This window comes from Thunnus maccoyii, chromosome 16 (genome assembly GCF_910596095.1).
Source record: "Thunnus maccoyii chromosome 16, fThuMac1.1, whole genome shotgun sequence".
NCBI classification, from domain to species: domain Eukaryota; kingdom Metazoa; phylum Chordata; class Actinopteri; order Scombriformes; family Scombridae; genus Thunnus; species Thunnus maccoyii.
Window position 1 is genome coordinate 28,903,558 of NC_056548.1, and position 18,705 is coordinate 28,922,262.

Here is an 18,705-nt window from a genome sequence, read left to right on the forward strand (position 1 = left end):
AAAATACATCTACCAACGCCTCTGAAGCTCACTAAACGTTGTATGTTGTTTTAGTCCAAATGGAAAACAGAAATGTAACAATGTCAGTTTGTGGTTGCGACATGCTGGAACTATTGAGGGACAGCAGTTTCTGTTTGACCAACTATAATCAACAGACAAGAAGTTGAAGTTACAATGTTGGATTCAGAGTGAATATTATTAAAAACTACTGTCAGGAGCCCAAATAAACACTGAAATCTGTTTTTCTTGCTGTAATCATTCTTCCTGTTCATACTGACTGTTACGACCCTCTAAAAACCAGCTTGCCCACAGAAGGGCCAACATAAATAGGAGTCAGGATTTTCTAGAAAGATTAAAACAAATTTATTAACAAAAACAACCAAATAACAAAAGCTGGTGAGCCAACTAAAATGAACAAAAAGCGCTCTCCTCTCTAACCTGAATCCACATAACTAAACCTAACAGAAATAAAGCTAGGACTACCAGAATCACCAACCCAAACCAATGAACTAACAAAGGCAAAACTGCAACATAACAGAACAAACACAAGAACCAAACCACAGCTGCTCAGGCTGGGAAAATGGAAGAGAGTCCAAGTCACATTCCTTCCCCCTTTATAGGCCCTCCCCCCTCAATCATCTACTCAGGGCCACCTGGGAGAGAGCACAAACAAAGGGTCAGTCATAAGGCTGGACATGTTACTGGACAGTGCATCCCGCGGGGAAAGTTAACAAACCAAAAGTGTACAGTCTGGTCAGGATTCACTGTTCAGGAACCTGCTGATTCCAGACGCGACAATGCGTCAGCCAGAACATTATCCCTGCCACGGATATGTCTGACTTCCACATTGAAGGCCTGTCGTCGCAAACTCCAGCTCAGACGCCTATTCTTATTTCGCATCCTATGCAAAAAAGAAAAAAAAAAAAAACGAGCGGATTATGATCCGTATACACAAGTACGGGAGCGCTAGACGAGCCGACATAAACCTCGAAATGTTCCAGAGCCATAATAATAAGCGCCAAGGCTTCTTTTTCAATGGTTGAATACCATTTCTGATGGAAATCAAAGTTTTCTGGAAAAACAAGAAATCGGATGCTCTACCCCATCAGAACCATCCTGTAAGAGAACAGCGCCCACGCCGGTGTCACTCGCATCCACAGCTGACTGATCAAAGCGCGGTGCAGCGAGGACGGGTGCATTTAACAGGAGACTTTTGGTCTGTTCAAAAGCGGACTGGGAGGCATCAGACCACTTAAAGTTCACTTTTGGACTAAGCAGGTCAGTTAAGGACGAGGCAGAATCCTCTGTAATAGCCAACCATAGCTAAATAGCGGCGAAGCTCAGTTCGAGTGGTTGGAACAGGAAACGCCAAAACACTCTAGTGTAAGGTGTGTACACTCTACACACCTTCGCCTGAACAGGACGAACCTGACCTCCCCCCACCACCTTTCCAAGATAAATCACTGTGGCCTGCCCGAACGCACATTTAGATAGGTACACAGTCAAAACCGCCTCCTTCAGACGGCAAAACGCTGTACGCAGATGTTCCAGATGTTCATCCCACGACTCAGAACACACAACCAAATCATCAAGATATGCCTCACAGAAAGACAACCCAGCGAGAACGACATTCAAACGCTGAAAGGAGGCCGGCGCATTACGCATGCCAAAGGCCATGACGGTGTATTGAAGAAAGTCATCAGGTGTAACAAATGCTGAGATCTTTCACACGCTCAGTCAACGGAACTTGCCAGTATCCTTTTAGTAGATCTAACTCGGTAACAAACATGGCTCCCCCGACACGATCTACACAATCTTCTATCCTCAGAAGAGGATAACAGTCTGGTTTTGTTACACCATTCACCTTTCGAAAATTGGTACAGAAGCGATCTTCACCACTAGCCTTATCAGCAAGCAAGCACGAGGAGCTCCACGCACTACAGCTGGGCTCAGCAATATCATACTGGACCACCTGCTTCTTAAGACGGCGGCGTTGTCTGGGTTTACACGATAAGGACGCTGCTTAATGGGCTGTGAGTCACCCGCATCAATATCGTGAGTCAACGGGTGTGTCTGAGAGGGAACAGTGTTTTGTTAGACTTGTTAGACTCAATTAACTCAATCAAATCCGAGCACTGCAGATGAGACAAGATGAGACAAATGAGCAGGGAGATTTTGCAAGACCTCAGAGTTTGACAAATTTCCCTGGGTCAGAACTACAGACAGAACTCCATCACTCACGTCAGCACTGGACAGCGCAACAAGACTAAACACATGGTGCAGTGACTTCAGCACTGGACAGCGCTGCAGAGGTCACAGCAGCGCCACCTGAACCAGAACTGGACTCCATCCCCAGCTGTACATTCTCCCTATCACAGTAAGCTTTCAACATATTAATGTGACAGATGAGCTCTACGCCGCTGATCAGAAGTGGCTACTATAGTCTCTATCACTAGTTTTTTCCTGGATCAGGTAAGGACCACTATAGCTAGCCTGCAAGCTAGACCCAGGAAGCGGCAGCAACACCAAAACTTTACCAGGCAGGAATTCTCTGCTTTTAGCGTGCTTATCATACCAGCCCTTCATCCTAGCCTGCGCTGCCCAGAGATTATCTCTGGCTATCTCACAAGCACGTCGTAGCTTGAACCTGAATTTACTGACAAAATCCAGCAAGTTCTGCTCTGTTCCTTCCCCCCAGCCACTTGTCCTTCAAGAGCTTCAAGGGACCACGTACAGTATGAGAGAAGACTAGGTCTGATAGACTAAACCCAAGAGATTCCTGAACCACCTCCCAGATAGCAAACATTTGCATGTGAACCCCCGCATCCAAGTCCTTTTCAAACTCCAGGCAATAAGTTCGCTACATAGTTTCTAATGTCTGGTGAAAGCGCTCAAGTGCGCCCTGACTCTCAGGATGGTACGCGCTGGAATAGCAGTGTTTAATCTTGCGCTGCTTCAGTAGCGGAGCAAACACCCGCGACATAAAGTTTGAACCCTGGTCTGTCAGCACAACTTTTGGTAGACCAAACAATGAAAAGAACTTAGTCAGAGTTACGCAAAGGAAACACCTCTGGAAATCGAGTGGACGCACACATCACCGTCAACAAAAACTTATTACCAGATTTTGTCCGTGGAAGTGGGCCCACGCAGTCAACCAAGACACGTTCAAATGGTTCACACACACATCATAGGAATTGGATACAGTGGAGCAGGAGGAATGGTCTGGTTTGGCTTCTCAGCCACCTGACATATGTGACAAGACTTACAATAACGTGCAACATCCCTCTTTAACCCAGGCCAAAAGAAGTGCCGCAAAATGCGGTTGTAAGTTTTCCGGACTCCCAAATGACCAGCAAGAGGATTGTCATGTGCCAGATTCAAGATTTCTGCCCGATATGGACCTGGAATAACAATCTGAGTCACAACTCTCCAGTCATCTGCAGCAGTGGCATTCAATAATGTCCACTTACGCATGAGCAGGCCATCCTTCACAAAATAACCTGTTGACAAAGACTCAACTTTATCTCCAACTGCCGCAGCTTCAAATAGAGGGGACAAGATAGCATCATTTCTTTGTTCAACAATTAACTGCTCACGAGACAGGGACAAGTTTTCAACCTCAGGTAAGTTTTTAACACACATGGTGCCACTCTCAGCAGCGTCTGGAGGACAGGAGCTACTATCACCAGTATCACAGAGAAAACTGTCACTCAAATCAACCTCCTCATCATCCTTTTTACCCATAGATCGAGTAACAGCACAAGCTGCAAAAACTCTGAGAAACTTCTGAGCAAGCTCATCTGGAGACTGCCTAACAGGGACTGGCGTCACTTCAGGCGTAACAAGCACTTTTCGCCAGCCAAATCATTCCCCATTAGAAAGGCAACTCCCTGAACCGGGAAACCAGGGCGCACTCCCACAGTTACTTCACCGGACACCAAGTCTGACTCAACCAGGATTTTATGCAATGGCACGCCTATGTTCTCCATGCCCAGACCCAACACCGGACAGCAGACTCATTGCCAAGTGGAAAAACACCCTCCAGAATGAGGGACTGGGAGGCAGCCGTGTCCCGCAGCATCTTCACCGGAACTTTAAGATTGTTGCCAGGCAACGAGACAACACCATCCATCACAAAAGGAACAAAGTCCGACAACCCACTGGACATTTCAGACATCCCAGGTTCGTTCAAGTCTTTATCAAACTTGTTTACTAAGGCTACTGGTTTTACATTTCGTTTTTGCAACACAGGGCAGCTTGCCACAACATGCCCCTTTTTCTAACAATAGGTGCACATTACATTATCCTTTACATCCTCCCTGTCAACCTTAACATCAAGCTCTGGGGGACCAGAACCTCCGCCACTCTGAGACAAAGCCAAACTTTTAGCACCATTCTTCCCATTACCATTCAGGCTTTCAAAAGACTTATTAACGTAACTGAAAGGGCGATCCACAAAAATGGCCTTCTGAGTGAAGACATAGTCATCAACCAAAACAGCAGCTTTAAACACATCACAAACTTTATGTTCATTCAAATATGTTGACACCCTCTCCGGGAAACAGTTTTTGAAGTCCTCCATCAGCACTAACCGTTTAAGCAGCGCAAAATCACTAATGTCATTAGATATACACCAGCGGTCAAAAAGAGCCTCTTTCTCGCGAGCAAATTCAACATAAGTTTGATGTCCTTGCTTTTTCAACCTGCGAAACCTTTGACGGTACGCTTCAGGCACCAGCTCGTAAGCACGGCAGATTTTACTTTGTCAAAATCAAGACACTCTTCCGCCGGAAGCAACGAGTAAACCTTCTGCACTTTACCACTGAGGACGCATTGCAACAGCGAAGTCCACACATGTTTTCGGCCACTTCAGCGTAGAAGCCATGCGCTCAAACATGATGAAATATCTACCAACATCCTTTTCATCAAAAGGAGGGACCAAACGAATGTTTCTGCTCACATCAAAATCTGCGGATTTAGCGGAAACTTGAGAAACAACACCAAGCTTTAATTCACGCAAGCGAACTTTCGTTTGCTGCTCAAGCTTTTTTGTTTCAAGATCGTTCAAATACCGTAGTTCTTTCTCTTTTAAAGCCAAACGCTGTAACTCAACTTCCAATTCTTTAAGTCTTACCGTTTGATCGAGAGTTTGACTTGACCGGTCTGGAAATTTAGGAGTACTCTGCAGCGGCAGAATACCCTTATCAACTAAAGCAGCATATAACTCCGCTTTAACCACCTGTTTTTTCCATTTGTTTAGAAACAACAACGTTAAAGTGATTGGCAATTAATAGCAGATTATCCTTAGTACACTGATGAACCCCCCCCCCCCAGGGTAGGAGACTCAACGAACTGCTCCAATTTAAATTCCATCTTCAAAAGAGTCAACAAAATCCAATCACAGCAAAAAATGTTGCTACACACAGCCTCAAAACAGTAAATTCCTGACTCAAACTACTGCAACCTAAATTACAGCAACATGCACAAAGCCAACAAACTGTGTCCACAAAAGTCACCAAAAACACAAAAGGCAACACACAGTACACCTGGCCTCAGGCATACAAACCACTACTGCCACTAAGCCACCAAATCTAGATGCCAGAAAACACACATTGAAAACTTCAAAAGTCTTCAATGAGCTTCGACGGGCCCCCAAAATTATGTTACAACCCTCTAAAAACCAGCTCGCCCACAGAAGGCCCAACATAATTAGGAGTCAGGATTTTCCACAAAGATTAAACACATTTATTAACAAAAACAACAACCAAATAACAAAAGCTGATGAGCCAACTAAAATTAACAAAAAGAAGAGGAGACACCCAGACTAGCCCACAAAGGGCTGTAGGATCTGGGCTCTTCTCTAACCTGAATCCACATAACAACTAAATTTAACAGAAATAAAGCTACCAGACTCACCAACCCAAACCAATGAACTAACAAAGGCAAAACTACAACAGAACAAGAACCAAACCACAGCTACTCAGGCTGGGAAAATGGAAGAGAGAGTCCAAACCACATTCCTTCCTTCTTTATAGGCCCTCCCCTCAATCATCCTCTCAGGGCCACCTGGGAGAGAGCACAAACAAAGGGTCAGTAATAAGGCTGTACATATCCCATCCAGCAGGGGGGGAGTATGTAACACTGACCACTGAAGATCGCTTCATGATGCACTTACAATGAAAGTGATGGAGGACAAAATCCATAGTCCTCCTTCTGTGCAAAAATGTATTTAAAAGTTTATCTGAAGCGAATATGAAGCTTCAGCGTCCAAACGAGTCAAATCAAGTAGATATCTTTCAACATTACAGTCGTTTTGTTACTATACCTCCACCGCAGCTCAACGGGAAAACACTGTCTGAGGAAACACAAAGAGGGAATTTGATGCTAAAAAGACTGTAAATGTGGCAGATATCCACTTGATATGACTAACTCAGACTGCTGAAGACTCATATAAGCTTCACATCAACTTTTAAATGCATTTTTGCACTAAATAACTGTGTGGACACACTGTAGATTTTGGCCCCCATCACTTACATTGAAAGCACATTTGAAGGGGATCTTTTAATAACCAGTATGAACACTGTTCATATGGACACCTGACTGTTGATTTAAGAATTGGGAACCTATCCTTTAATATCCAGTTAGATCAGAACCTCCACACATGGTTATTATGTAATATTAACAATCCTTTTTTCTTGTTGATGGGACTGATAAGAGTAATATTGCATATCTTACATTGTCAAGATCAATATTAAATATCATATCCATTTTCAAAGATTTGGAAAAATATGTTCCATTCTTATAAAATGTTATCAGACAAAAACCATTCAATATATCATTGTCTTTTGTCTCTTGTGTGTTTAGTAAAGCTACGTGCTTCTAGAACTTCTAACTCATTGCTAACAAACTAACAAATTGCTTTGTGCGCTCATCTGAATGTGTGTTTTTCACTGTCATCTGACTGTGACTGTAATACTTTTTGGCTGATCTCACTCCTACTTCAATAAATCATTGAGCTCAACTGTGCCATGTACTTAACAGTGTTTGTATTTGCGTGAGTGATGGGATGTGCTTTTAGTAAAGAATGTCCCAGTGAGCTCTGGTAAACTTCCACACTCCTGTGGTCTTAACAGGCACCTGGGCTCTGTGACAGTAAAAGGAACTACGTCACACAAGTAGCCACTCGACTACTTGCAAACACTGTAAATGTGGGTATTGGAACAGACCTGACATCAATGGAGAAAATGAATGTAACACACCACAATGACAAGACTCCAGGTGGTCACTGCACCTGGCTGTTGTTTCCTGAAAAAAAAGAGTACATGGGATGCCCTGAAACTTAGTGGTTAAAATAGTGATAAAATCACAGCTATATAGGAAATGGTAAAATGTTCTATTGCCTCACTAACAGAGAGAGCAGTATGCAATATGAGGTTTGTGACAGAACAGAAACCTCACAGAAATGAGCACCGACAGCAGGTGTGCTGATAAGACCATCACTGGGGAATGAGACATTAGAACAGATTCACCAGGTTTCATGTCTTTTCAACACATTCAACAGTCCTGAAAAGATCCAAGTAACTGTCAATTTTGAATTTTACTTGATGTTACATTTGGATCCCTTTCCAGTCTACCTGGAACTTGTCCATGTTTACTGCAAGTTAACAATGTTTTGGAATTAAGTTACTGATTATCTACAAATCTCAATGACTCCTGATAAATTAGAAATAATAAACATCAAATTACACAAGACAGTGAAATTTATATGAGGGGAATTATTAAAAGACCTTCAAGAACACATTGGGCCTCATTCACTAATATGTTTGTTGAAATGTTCTTACTTTGTGCACAAAATAAGTGTGCACGCAAAATTACTGTCTGATTCATGAGATGCAGAAAAAATTTACTGCCACTGAAATGCAAACAATAGTTTCAGAAGTAGAAGCCAGAAAAGGCAGATTTGGCTGGTAAACATGTCATTGCACAACTGCTTGAAGCCTGATTGTGAATCCTGTATACAGCCTGTATACCTGTTGCACCACTACCACGCAGTTTGTCCATATCAAAATAAAAAGTTGGTAAATTGTAGATCTGTGGAATTGATTTAATAAATCTCTACTGCTGACCCTGAGTGACCAGTAGAGCAGAACCTGAGTGACCAGGAGATGCTTTTGTAATAAAATGTAATTTACTAATAATAAGAAGCTCTACATTAATTATCTTTATATAAGGTCGAGTATGAAGCTTTAGCGAGCTAGCTGTCCATTTGTTGGATGTGGGTATCGGATTGTTTATGAGGCTGAACATCTTCCACATCACTATCATTGGTTACGGCCAAAGGCTGAAATATGTGTCACATGACACATGAGATAAGACCTGTGCCCGTCGGAGTCTGATCCTGAACAAAGGGAAGAACGTAGCCAGAGGTCACTAGCTTAGATTTAGCACAGATATATTATATTCCTTTAACTGAGTAACGGAAAAAAATCATGTTTCAAACCTTCACCCAAAGATTGAAGATGAAGAAGGGGAAAACCCTGTAGAGTACTGAGTCTTGTTAAGCAGACTGTAAAATGTGCCGAACACACACACACAAGACAAAGGTTGTCTCCAAAAATGAATTTCAGCCATTTCTGATGTAAATGTCCATCGTCTGGATGGCTGTAAAGACTTTTTAGCTGCTGAACAACCAACAACACTTCAGTGTCCTGCTTTGCTCATCATCCAAAGCCTAATACATGCATCATGGCCTTACAGTTCTTCTGTTATAAGCTTTTCCATTTGGGTATGCCAAATAGGTGAAAATTCTATAAAAAGGGTGGATATTGAGGGGTTAAACAGAGGAGGCAAAAAATACAACTGGAGGGGCCATAAGCCTAGGGAAGTATATCAGTTCAAATCAATTTCAGTGTCAATTTTAGCCCATAACACAACAGATGTAACAATAATTGCTCATTTTAACACATAAGAAAATATAAACAAGTTATTTTGGGAATTATTTATATATATATTTGGATGTTCTGTTCATCATAAGCAATAAAATAAACTTGTTGTAATCAATGCTTCTTGGCAATAAATCTTATACCGTTGGAAAGCGTGTTTATTTCCCTTTTAAATGGTGCCAGATTTGTAAGGAACATGCATTTGTGGGATGAGCAGCAGAGCTGAGTATGTGGGTTGTGCCCATGAAAAATTTGCCAAATCTTTTCTGCCAATGCCAAACAGCTTATTTTGCTGTTGCTATTGACTCTTGTTTTGAGCTTCTGGTACCCCCAGGTGAGCATGGGCCCTGCTACAGTGGTCAGTAGGTGTCTGCTCCAAGAATCGGCATGCCACGTTTGACCGATCTTGATAGGGCCTATGCGATAGGGCAACTTCAAGCTGGTGTTCTGCAAAACCAAGTTGCGGCATTATTTGGAGCGAGCCCTAGCACTATCTCCAAAGTGAGGGCCAAGTTCCATATAACACACCAAGAAGACCGTTTCCTCACCCTGTCAGCACTTAGGTACCGTAGGATGTCTTCTACAGATTTGCAGTCAAGGTTTGCAGGACGATATGGCCGACGGCTCACTGCCCAGACAATCCGGAACAGACTGCACGCAGCCAATCTCCGGTCTCATAGGGCTGCCAGGAGGCCTGCCATGACTGCCCTTCACCGCCAGGCCCATTTGCACTGGTGTCAGCAACACATGCACTGGAACCTGAACATGTGGAGGAACGTTATGTTCAGCGATGAGTCCAGATTCTGCCTATGGCAGTTGGATCGTAGGGTCAAAGTGTGGAGAAGACGTGGAGAACGCTATGCGGATTGCTGCACCGATAGAGTAACATCTTTTGGTGGTGGCAGTGTGATGGTGTGGGGCGGCATCTCCCTCACTGGAAAAACGAGGCTTGTCATCATTAGAGGCAATCTCAATGCAGAGAGATATCGAGATGAGATTCTGCAACCAGTGGTAATCCCATATCTCCACAGTCTGGGACCAAACTCTATCCTCCAAGATGACAACGCTCACCCCCACAGAGTGGGGTTTATCAGAGACTACCTCCAGAATTTGGGAGTGGAGAGGATGGACTGGCCTGCCAGCAGTCCTGACCTCAACCCTATAAAACACTTGTGGGATCAGCTTGGGCGTGCTGTTCGTGCCAGAGTGACCAACACAACCACATTGGCTGACTTGCACCAAATGCTGGTTGAAGAATGGGATGCCATCCCACAGCAGTGTGTGACCAGGCTGGTGACCAGCGCGAGGAGGAGGTGCCAGGCTGTTGTGGCTGTGTATGGTTCTTCCACATGCTACTGAGGCTCCTGTTTGTTAAATGAATAAATTGTTAAATTGCCAATATGTCTTGTTTCTTCAAACTTTAATCATCCAAACCACCAAACACCAAGGAAGAGTCAATGGCAGAATAAGCTGTTTGGCATTGGCAGAGAAGATTTGGCAAATTTTTCATGGGCGCAACTCACAGCACCTCTACTGCTCATCCCACAAATGCATGTTCCTTACAAATGTGGCACCATTTAAAAGGGAAATAAACACGCTTTCCAACTGTATGACTTATTTCCAAGAAGCATTGCTACAACAAAGAAATAATCTACCAAACACAAATTTCCTTACTTTTTGTGTTGAGTTTAGATACATTGTACTTATTTTAAACTAAAAGCAATCTGTACATTGTAAGTTAAATGTAGTCTAAAGTACATAAAATATCAAAGTAAGTATATACATGTATATCCTTTTAGAACATAATAGGAGGGTAAAATTTTAAATTTGCTTTTCTGAGTGCATGGAGAATTAAGGTGGCTCTTTCAGCAGCAGCTGCTAATTCTGCCCTTTCCCCATCAATGGCTGAATTAGCAGCCACATACCTGTCGTTACTTGGCACTTATAGAGGAGAACCTGATGCAGAAGTCTCTTCCTCCAGCCACTCACAACATCTTTTTGTGACTAATTTAAGCAAACTGCTTTGCTTCACCATACAAACAGTTACATTAAATTACTACATTAAATTTTAAGCAGCTAGCTAGTGGAAACAAGGCTTCTCTGTGCAATGCGCAGGCTGTACACTGAGTGAAAGAGTAGGAGCTGCTCACTGCTCGCAATCTGGCATTTGAGAAATGCATCATCATCATCATCATCGTCATCATCATCATCATATGGTAAACAAGAAGAAAGAAAGAAGAAAGAAACAAGAATTGACTTTGATTTGAAATTGAAACAGTATTCATTGACTGCTATTCACTGGATGATCCAGGAAAAAAGAAAGCCTTCTGATTGCTACAGGCCAGACTGTCACTTGGGGGAAAGTCAACAAGTTTGTGAATAATCTTTTTCTCTGATGGAACTTTGATGATCATAGCCAAGGTTTAGTCTTGATAATTAAATTAGTAAGTTACCCATTATAGTTCTTGGAGACAAGTGTCATAAATTGTTAATAAAGTGGTCATGAAGACATGTTGGCCATCTTCACCTTACACATGAATCATTTCAGCAAGTGAGCATTGGATATATTACCATTTATATTTCTGCCACCATCTTAACCATAAAGGCGTCATGCTTCACCCACATGTCGAATGGTTGAACAGTGTCTGAACCTCCCCCTGATTTTAGTTAATTTAGTTGATTTCAACATCATATTTAAAAGTAAGGCATTATTATTCTTAAGCCAATCAAGTGTTTTTCCCTGTTCATACAGGTATTAATCGCTCATAAATTTTGTTTGTACCTTGTAAAATATAAAAACAAAACAGTCTGTACATCTGGTTCTTGTATGAGGCCCATTGAATGTGAAAACTCTTTTTTTTCGTTTCTCAAGACAGATGTACAGAAGCCCTGGGAGGCAAGTGAGAAAAAAAAATTGGTGATCCATTTTCTTAGTCTGATCTAAATTGTTTTCTCTCTTGTGTTTATGACTTAAGAACAAGTGAAAAAAGGGTTTTGCCAGGATAATCTTTCTAAGTTCCTTGATTATTTTTTTCATCTGTGAAACAGGTGGGAAATTTTTTTTTGCCAGGATCATTTTTCCTGGTACTTTTTTTCATCTGTGAAAACAGATGGCAGGTTTTTTTTTTGGTCAGGATTATTTTTGTTTGCTGTTGTAATACTCAAGAGGCTGCAGTGCATGAGTACCCCATTTTCTAAATAGGACTAAAAGCAATGTTACATAACTTGCTAACATGCAATATATGCATGGAGAAACTGGAAGAAAACATGAATGCTTTTAATCCTATTTAGAACATGGGGTAGTGGTGCACTCAAGCGGGTAGCTGCTGGTCTGAAAAGTGAAGCCAGTGCGGAAGTGCCTTAAACCTGCATTCTTTCTAATGGCCATTAGGGGGAGACTCCACTAACTGCAAAAAGAAGTCTGATTGTATGGAAGTCTATGAGAAAATGTCCTTACTTGATTTATTATCTCATTAAACACTTTCCTAATGAGTTTATGGTCTCAACCGCTAGTTTCAAGTCTTCTTCTATACATCATGATGTTCATTTTGTAAATTATTTATTTAGAGTAAAATAGATGATAAAGGAGCATATGCTTTAGGGTGTGGCTACACTGTGATTGAAAAGTCGCTACCATGGCGACAACGTTGATTATGTAACGTAACCATGGTGTACAGGTGTAGCTGCTGCTATTTCACAGTGTGTTTTCAGTTCATGAAAGTTAATTGTAACATTTTGGTCGCCTAAAAAAAGTTTTGTTCAACATTTGGTTGTAATAAAAGACCCTCTAAGGAGTTGGATGTTCACTTTTTCCAGTGAGTACATTTTGTTTTAACAGTTTTAGGCCTGTTTTTCACTTGCGAAAATTAGCATTAGCATTATCACTGTTAACCATAGATTGTAAATGCACTGTGCCAACTAATCTAGCAGCTAGCCCTATGGTCAGCTCCACCCTCTCATCCAAATATGGTCACTTCTGGTCACTTCTCGCTCCAAAACCCAAACATGGCAACGGCCAAATCCAAGATGGCGATGGTCAAATTGCTACAGTGGATGCTTAGAAACGGCAGTTCACAAACCAATGTCACGGTGACTACGTCCATATTTTTTTACAGTCTATGGGTGAACTTCAGCCTCTTGTGGCCGAAATGAGTACTACAACACAAAACACTTAGGGAAATGTTCCCAAAAAATAAAAAATAAATAGAAAAATAAAAATTCACCTGCCAAACTTTTTTTTCCCACCTGTTTTAACATATGTAAAAAAGTAACTCAGAAAAATGATCCTGGCAAAACATTTTTTTTGTTTTTTTTTCGCATGGCAAAACTTTTTTTCCCACCTATTTCAAAGATGAAAAAAGTAAGGGACTTAGAAAAATTATCCTGGTAAAACCTTTTTTTCCATGTGTTCTCAAGTCATAAACACATGGGAGAGAACAATTTAGATCAGACTTAATTTTTTTTAATCTCACATGCCTCTCAGGGCTCCTGTACAGAACTGACCAATTGAGAATGTGAGTGTTGTTTCTTTACTGCAGATATTTTAGTGGAGGTCAAGGATGAGCGAGTCATAACATTTATCAGTGTCTTATCTCTCTTGCAAACCTGCTAAGACAATAAAGATACAATGTGATAAGGGAGCTCAGGGTCAGACTAGTTGCATAAGCTGGACTGCTGAAACTGCTTTGGCCCTTTAGCTCTTTTTAGAAACAAAACTAAACGTTTAGAGCCCTAGTATCACCCTGTAGAGGCTACAATGATCATGTGTTGGACAGACCTGACAACATATTAACCTAATGGTAGTATTGTGGGGTCTAAAAATGTAAAGTTTGTCATGGAAAAGAAAGACCATGGGCTTATTAAAGTCAGAAGGAATTATCCTCTTGGCAGTCAATTCATGACCATGCTCTTATTAGATTAAGAACTATACATGGGTGACATATTGAAGAAAAAACCTGAATAAATGAGTATCAAATACAAATGCGTCTATACAGGTCACAGGGCTCACTCAATGGTTTGAAGAGGATGGAAATGATATGAGTCATGCCCTATGGCCTTCACCGTGACCAGATCTCAACCCAACTGAACACCTGTGGGTGATTTTTGTTAGACAGCGCTCTCCACCACCACCATCAAAACTATAAATGAGGGAAAATTCTGTTCATCCCTCCAGCAGAGTTCCACACACTTGGAGGATCTAAGACAAGGAGAATTCAAGCTGTTCTGGAGGCTCATGGTGGAACAACACCTTAAACCTTGTTTAGTCTGACACTAGAGTTGCATGAATCAACACCGTATCATGGGAATTAAGTACATATCCATATAAGATTCCACACCTCACATTTTACATCCAATTCTTTACTTTTTGTAACAGTGACCAAGATCTTTCCCTGACCATAGCAAAATATTTTAGTTGTCCAACCCTAACATTACCTTAAGCTTAGTTTATGTGCTAAAACCATGATCTGTCTTAACCTTAAACTTATTGTAAGTTTCCATGCACAGGTATTGCAGAAAACTTTGGCACTGGACAAAAATAATTACCATGTCATTGAACCCAATCCAGGATTTTGCAGGATATCTACTTTCTTATCTGGCAATAGAGTTGTAAAAAAAAGTATTCCTAGCATTCATTTCAATAAATTATGACACCCACTGTGCCAATGCAGGGCCAATAAAATATATGCAAGCGCACATTCCTGGTAAATTACTTTGTCATTTGTTTATCAAGATGAGGATAACATCTCTCGCTCTCTCTCTCTCTCTCTCTCTCTCTCGCTCTCCCTCTCTCTCTCTCTCTGTCTCTCTCTCTCTGATTGTGAAGGTCATAGCATATGTTTCACATCATTTTCATACTCATCAAAGCATTCAGTGACGCCTCGTGCCCTGTGAATTGGGGCATTGTCATCCTGGAAGAGACCACTCCCATCAGGATAGAAATGTTTCATCATAGTATAAAGGTAATCACTCAGAACAACTTTGTATTGATTGATTTGTATTGTATTGATTTGCAGTGACTCTTCCCTCTAAGGGGACAAGTGGACCCAAACCATGCCAGCAAAATGCCCCCCAAAGCAAAACAGAGCCACCAGATCCCCTCACTGAAGGGCTCACACATTCAGACCTGGACCAGTTTTTCCTTTAATTTGTCACCCGTCTGTACATTTATAGATACATAGAAACGGTACCCCGCTACCTCGGACCCCAGTTAACGCTAGTCTACTGGGAACACTGAGCGCTGCACACCTGGGCTAATGTTAGCTACTTTAGCTAAATTGTGCTAACAGGGCAGGTATCATAATCAAGTAACATGAAACTTAGTGAAATATTGCAACAATAGTCCAACTCAGTGCGAGTCCCAGAGCTGGAGAGAGCAACAGGTGAGCCAACTGTCAATCACAGCTGTCAGTCAACGCCCACATGGCAGACATCAAAGGTACTATAAATCTTCAAATCTAATTAATGAAGCAATCATTTCCAAAATGACCACCAGCACACTTATTAGAGGGCCTGAATTTAGAGATTGAGACCATAATGACCATAAATAATTTTGACTTGAGAGAAATTGATTCCAGTTGAGTCAATAGCTGCCAGGGATTTTTTTGGAGCTAGCATCTAGCAGCTGTTGGTGGCATTACACTTAAAACACATTAGCTTCAGCATCAAGCTGTGGTAGATGCTGCTTGTTTTAACCAGGACAGTTTCCTGTTCATTCATGGCTTGAAGAGTTCCAACTGTAAATGCCTATTAGACTTTCAGATTTTTGTGTATAAGTGGTAATTTTGGCCTGACGGGGGCTAGATGAAAGGTCAGCGGGTCAATGAAGTTTAGGATTCTCCTCTGTGGATGAATATCCACATCAAGTTTCATGGTCATCTTACCAATAGATGTTGAATTATCTTGCTCTGGACTGATGTGTTGGACAAACAACTGATCACCTGAGTAGATGGCCAACATCATCATTCTCCTGCCACTGGAACATGAAGGAAAAAAGGATATTTCTGAATAGTTAATCCTGCCACTGTGGTGCAACACAGTACAGCCATTGTTTTCTTTTTCTTTTCACACAACTCTGTTGCAATCACTGTTATGTTGACCAAAGAGCAAATGCAAGAACAGGCGCAGGCATGTCTAAACAATAGACCCTTTCCTCTGTGTATCCACTGTCAGCAGGACAGATTCCCCAGTTTCCAACTCACTTTGAAATTTAAATGGCTGTGATAGACTCAAACCAAACACACACACACACACACACACACACACACACACACACACACACACACACAAAATGTTGCACTTATCACCATGTTTTACGTACTTTGCAATTTTTGCAACACAGCGTATAAAGTTTAGCTGTTGATTGACAGGCAGATAGTAGATGTTTAACAGGAGGAGGTGTGTTAGCAGCACTGAGGACAGAATAAATCTCTCGCTCAATGTGGGATTCTCTCCACTGTCTGACAGATTCCCTCTCCTCACTTCTCCTCCTCTTTCTTCTCTCCACCCCTCAGCACCACAGAGGCAAGCTTTGGATCAGCTCACACAGCTAATCTAAATACTGCAGGAGCCAAAGCCTGCAGCTCTGACTTCAGGTCAACATTAGAGGCTTTTACCTGGAGACAGTTGTATTTTAGTCCAGAGAAGTGTGGGGGCTTAGAAGTCGCCATGGTTGACAGCATGGACATGGAGAAGCAGCAGAAGCGCTGCTGCATCAGTGGCAAACAAGGAATTATCATCGGTGTGACGGTGTTGGTGTGCTCTTTGGCAGTGGGCCTTGGGGTGGGCCTCTCTTTGCCTGACACCACCACCACACCAGCCCCCACAGCAGAGCCTACACAGCCCCCCTCATCTGGCAGAGGGCCCTGTACGCCTTCCTCTGACTCCAGCGGGGACTGGAGGAATTTCCGTCTGCCCCGCTACGTGAACCCGATCCACTATGACCTGCACCTGGAGCCAGACCTGGTCGACGACACCTACACGGGCACTGTGGAAATCCACGTGGAAGTCAGCAAGCCTACCCGCCATCTGTGGCTCCACATCAGGGAGACATTTGTCAGTGCCATGCCCAGGCTGAGGATGCTGGACAGCCAGGGGGGGCAGAAGGAGGTGTCTGTAAAAAGCTGCTTTGAGTACAACCCTCAGCAGTATGTGGTGGTGGAGGCCACAGAGGAGCTGCCCATCACTGGCCCAGGAGAGGTGTACGTGCTCAGTCTGGACTTCCAGGGGTGGCTGAATGGCTCTGTTGTGGGATTCTACAGGGTCATCTACACTGAGCAGGGGGTCACCAAGTAAGTTGTTTGATTGGATTTGAATCTGTCATAACCAACACATATCACACATGCTTATTCACAAAAGCAAAAGAGCACTTTATTACACTCAACAGTATTTTGACTTACCCAATCCTATATAACAATATCTCTTCATGTTTTTGGAACAGATTAACAGTTTTAAACCCACCTGTAAATGATTTGTATAAACAGTTAATAATTGCCTTATAACACAAGGATTGTCTGTGTGTGTAAAGTAATATATTTATTCTTTTATACATTATAATAATGTTACCAGTGTATATAATTTGAAAATAACTAGAGAAAATAACAGACAAACAGAAAAGAAAAGAAAAATTACTAAAATTACTTTACTATTATTACTATTTCCAGCTATCTCCTGATGCTTTGGGATGATTATATTGGTTGATTAATCATTTATCATCTTCTGGCTGCGTCATGAAATAATAATTATATAATTTCATATACTGTATATTGTCCCCAAATTCAATCAGATTTATGGGTATCTCTGCCAGCATTTGAAATAACATTTTGGGGTTTCAAACTATGCTTGGCTATGCATCACTGTGACTGTCCTATAAAAACCACATATCTCCAAAATGTCAACTTTTCAAAAAATGTATGACAATGCACTTTTACAGATAATCGAATGGGTTTTGATTTCTTCATCAGCCTAAGAATGAATTTCATCTTATAAAGGAGCAAATGATTAGTGCGAGTTATCTGAAAATGTATAAAAATCACTATATTTTGAGATCCATGATTTTCACTCAACAGTGACAATATTGGATCAGCTGGTGGGAACAGCAAATTACCAGTCATTGTTAAGGATTCAGTACACCTCAAATGAAACAGTTTGTATGAAGTGTGTACCCTACCCCATACCTTTCCAAAGCCAGAATTGGACAGTCTGTGTCAGACTGTTTTTGTAACTTTCTGAAACCAACAACAAGCAGGCCTACCTCAGGCAGTAATTGGCCAGGTGTGTGCCAATCAATCAAACTCTTTTTTCATTCTTCACAGAACTACTTCTGTCACTATTCATGTAAACAACGAAGTGCAAGAATGTCTTAGAGGACAGACTGATCTGTTTGTGCCATTGTTCCCATTTTTGCTATTGATCACGTCTCCTTCCTCTCTATGACAGCAGGCTTTTCATCCTGCCTTTAAGTGTGGCCATATGGAACAGGTGTACTGTACACACTTGGTTTGATGAAAATTCAGACAAACTAGCTGCAAACTATTTCACTGGTTTCACTGATCCACTGGTCCCACAGGTTGGGTTCATCAACTGCAAAAGACCAGTCACCCTTAAACTGGCCAGACACCATACAGATTAGGCCTGATATTAATCCTGAACTGGTTGTCAAATTTTAGAAATGGGATGAATTTCAGCCAGATTGGTTGTGGTTTGATGTGCAGTTTGGGGTCACAATGCCTGAATGATCAAAGATCTGGCTGTTAGACTATTTGTT

The 18,705-nt window shown here is 41.8% G+C and overlaps 1 protein-coding gene across 1 annotated transcript in view; it reads left to right on the forward strand.

Moving 5' to 3' along the window:
* The first annotated feature begins 16,419 nt into the window (after positions 1-16,419).
* The window catches only part of LOC121913922 (glutamyl aminopeptidase), a 30,827-nt gene continuing 28,541 nt past the window's right edge, over positions 16,420-18,705 (forward strand). Inside the window, exon 1 of the mRNA XM_042436761.1 lies at positions 16,420-17,230. Coding sequence (XP_042292695.1) covers positions 16,608-17,230 — 623 coding nt within the window. The 5' untranslated portion in view covers positions 16,420-16,607. The remainder of the gene's footprint in view (positions 17,231-18,705) is intronic.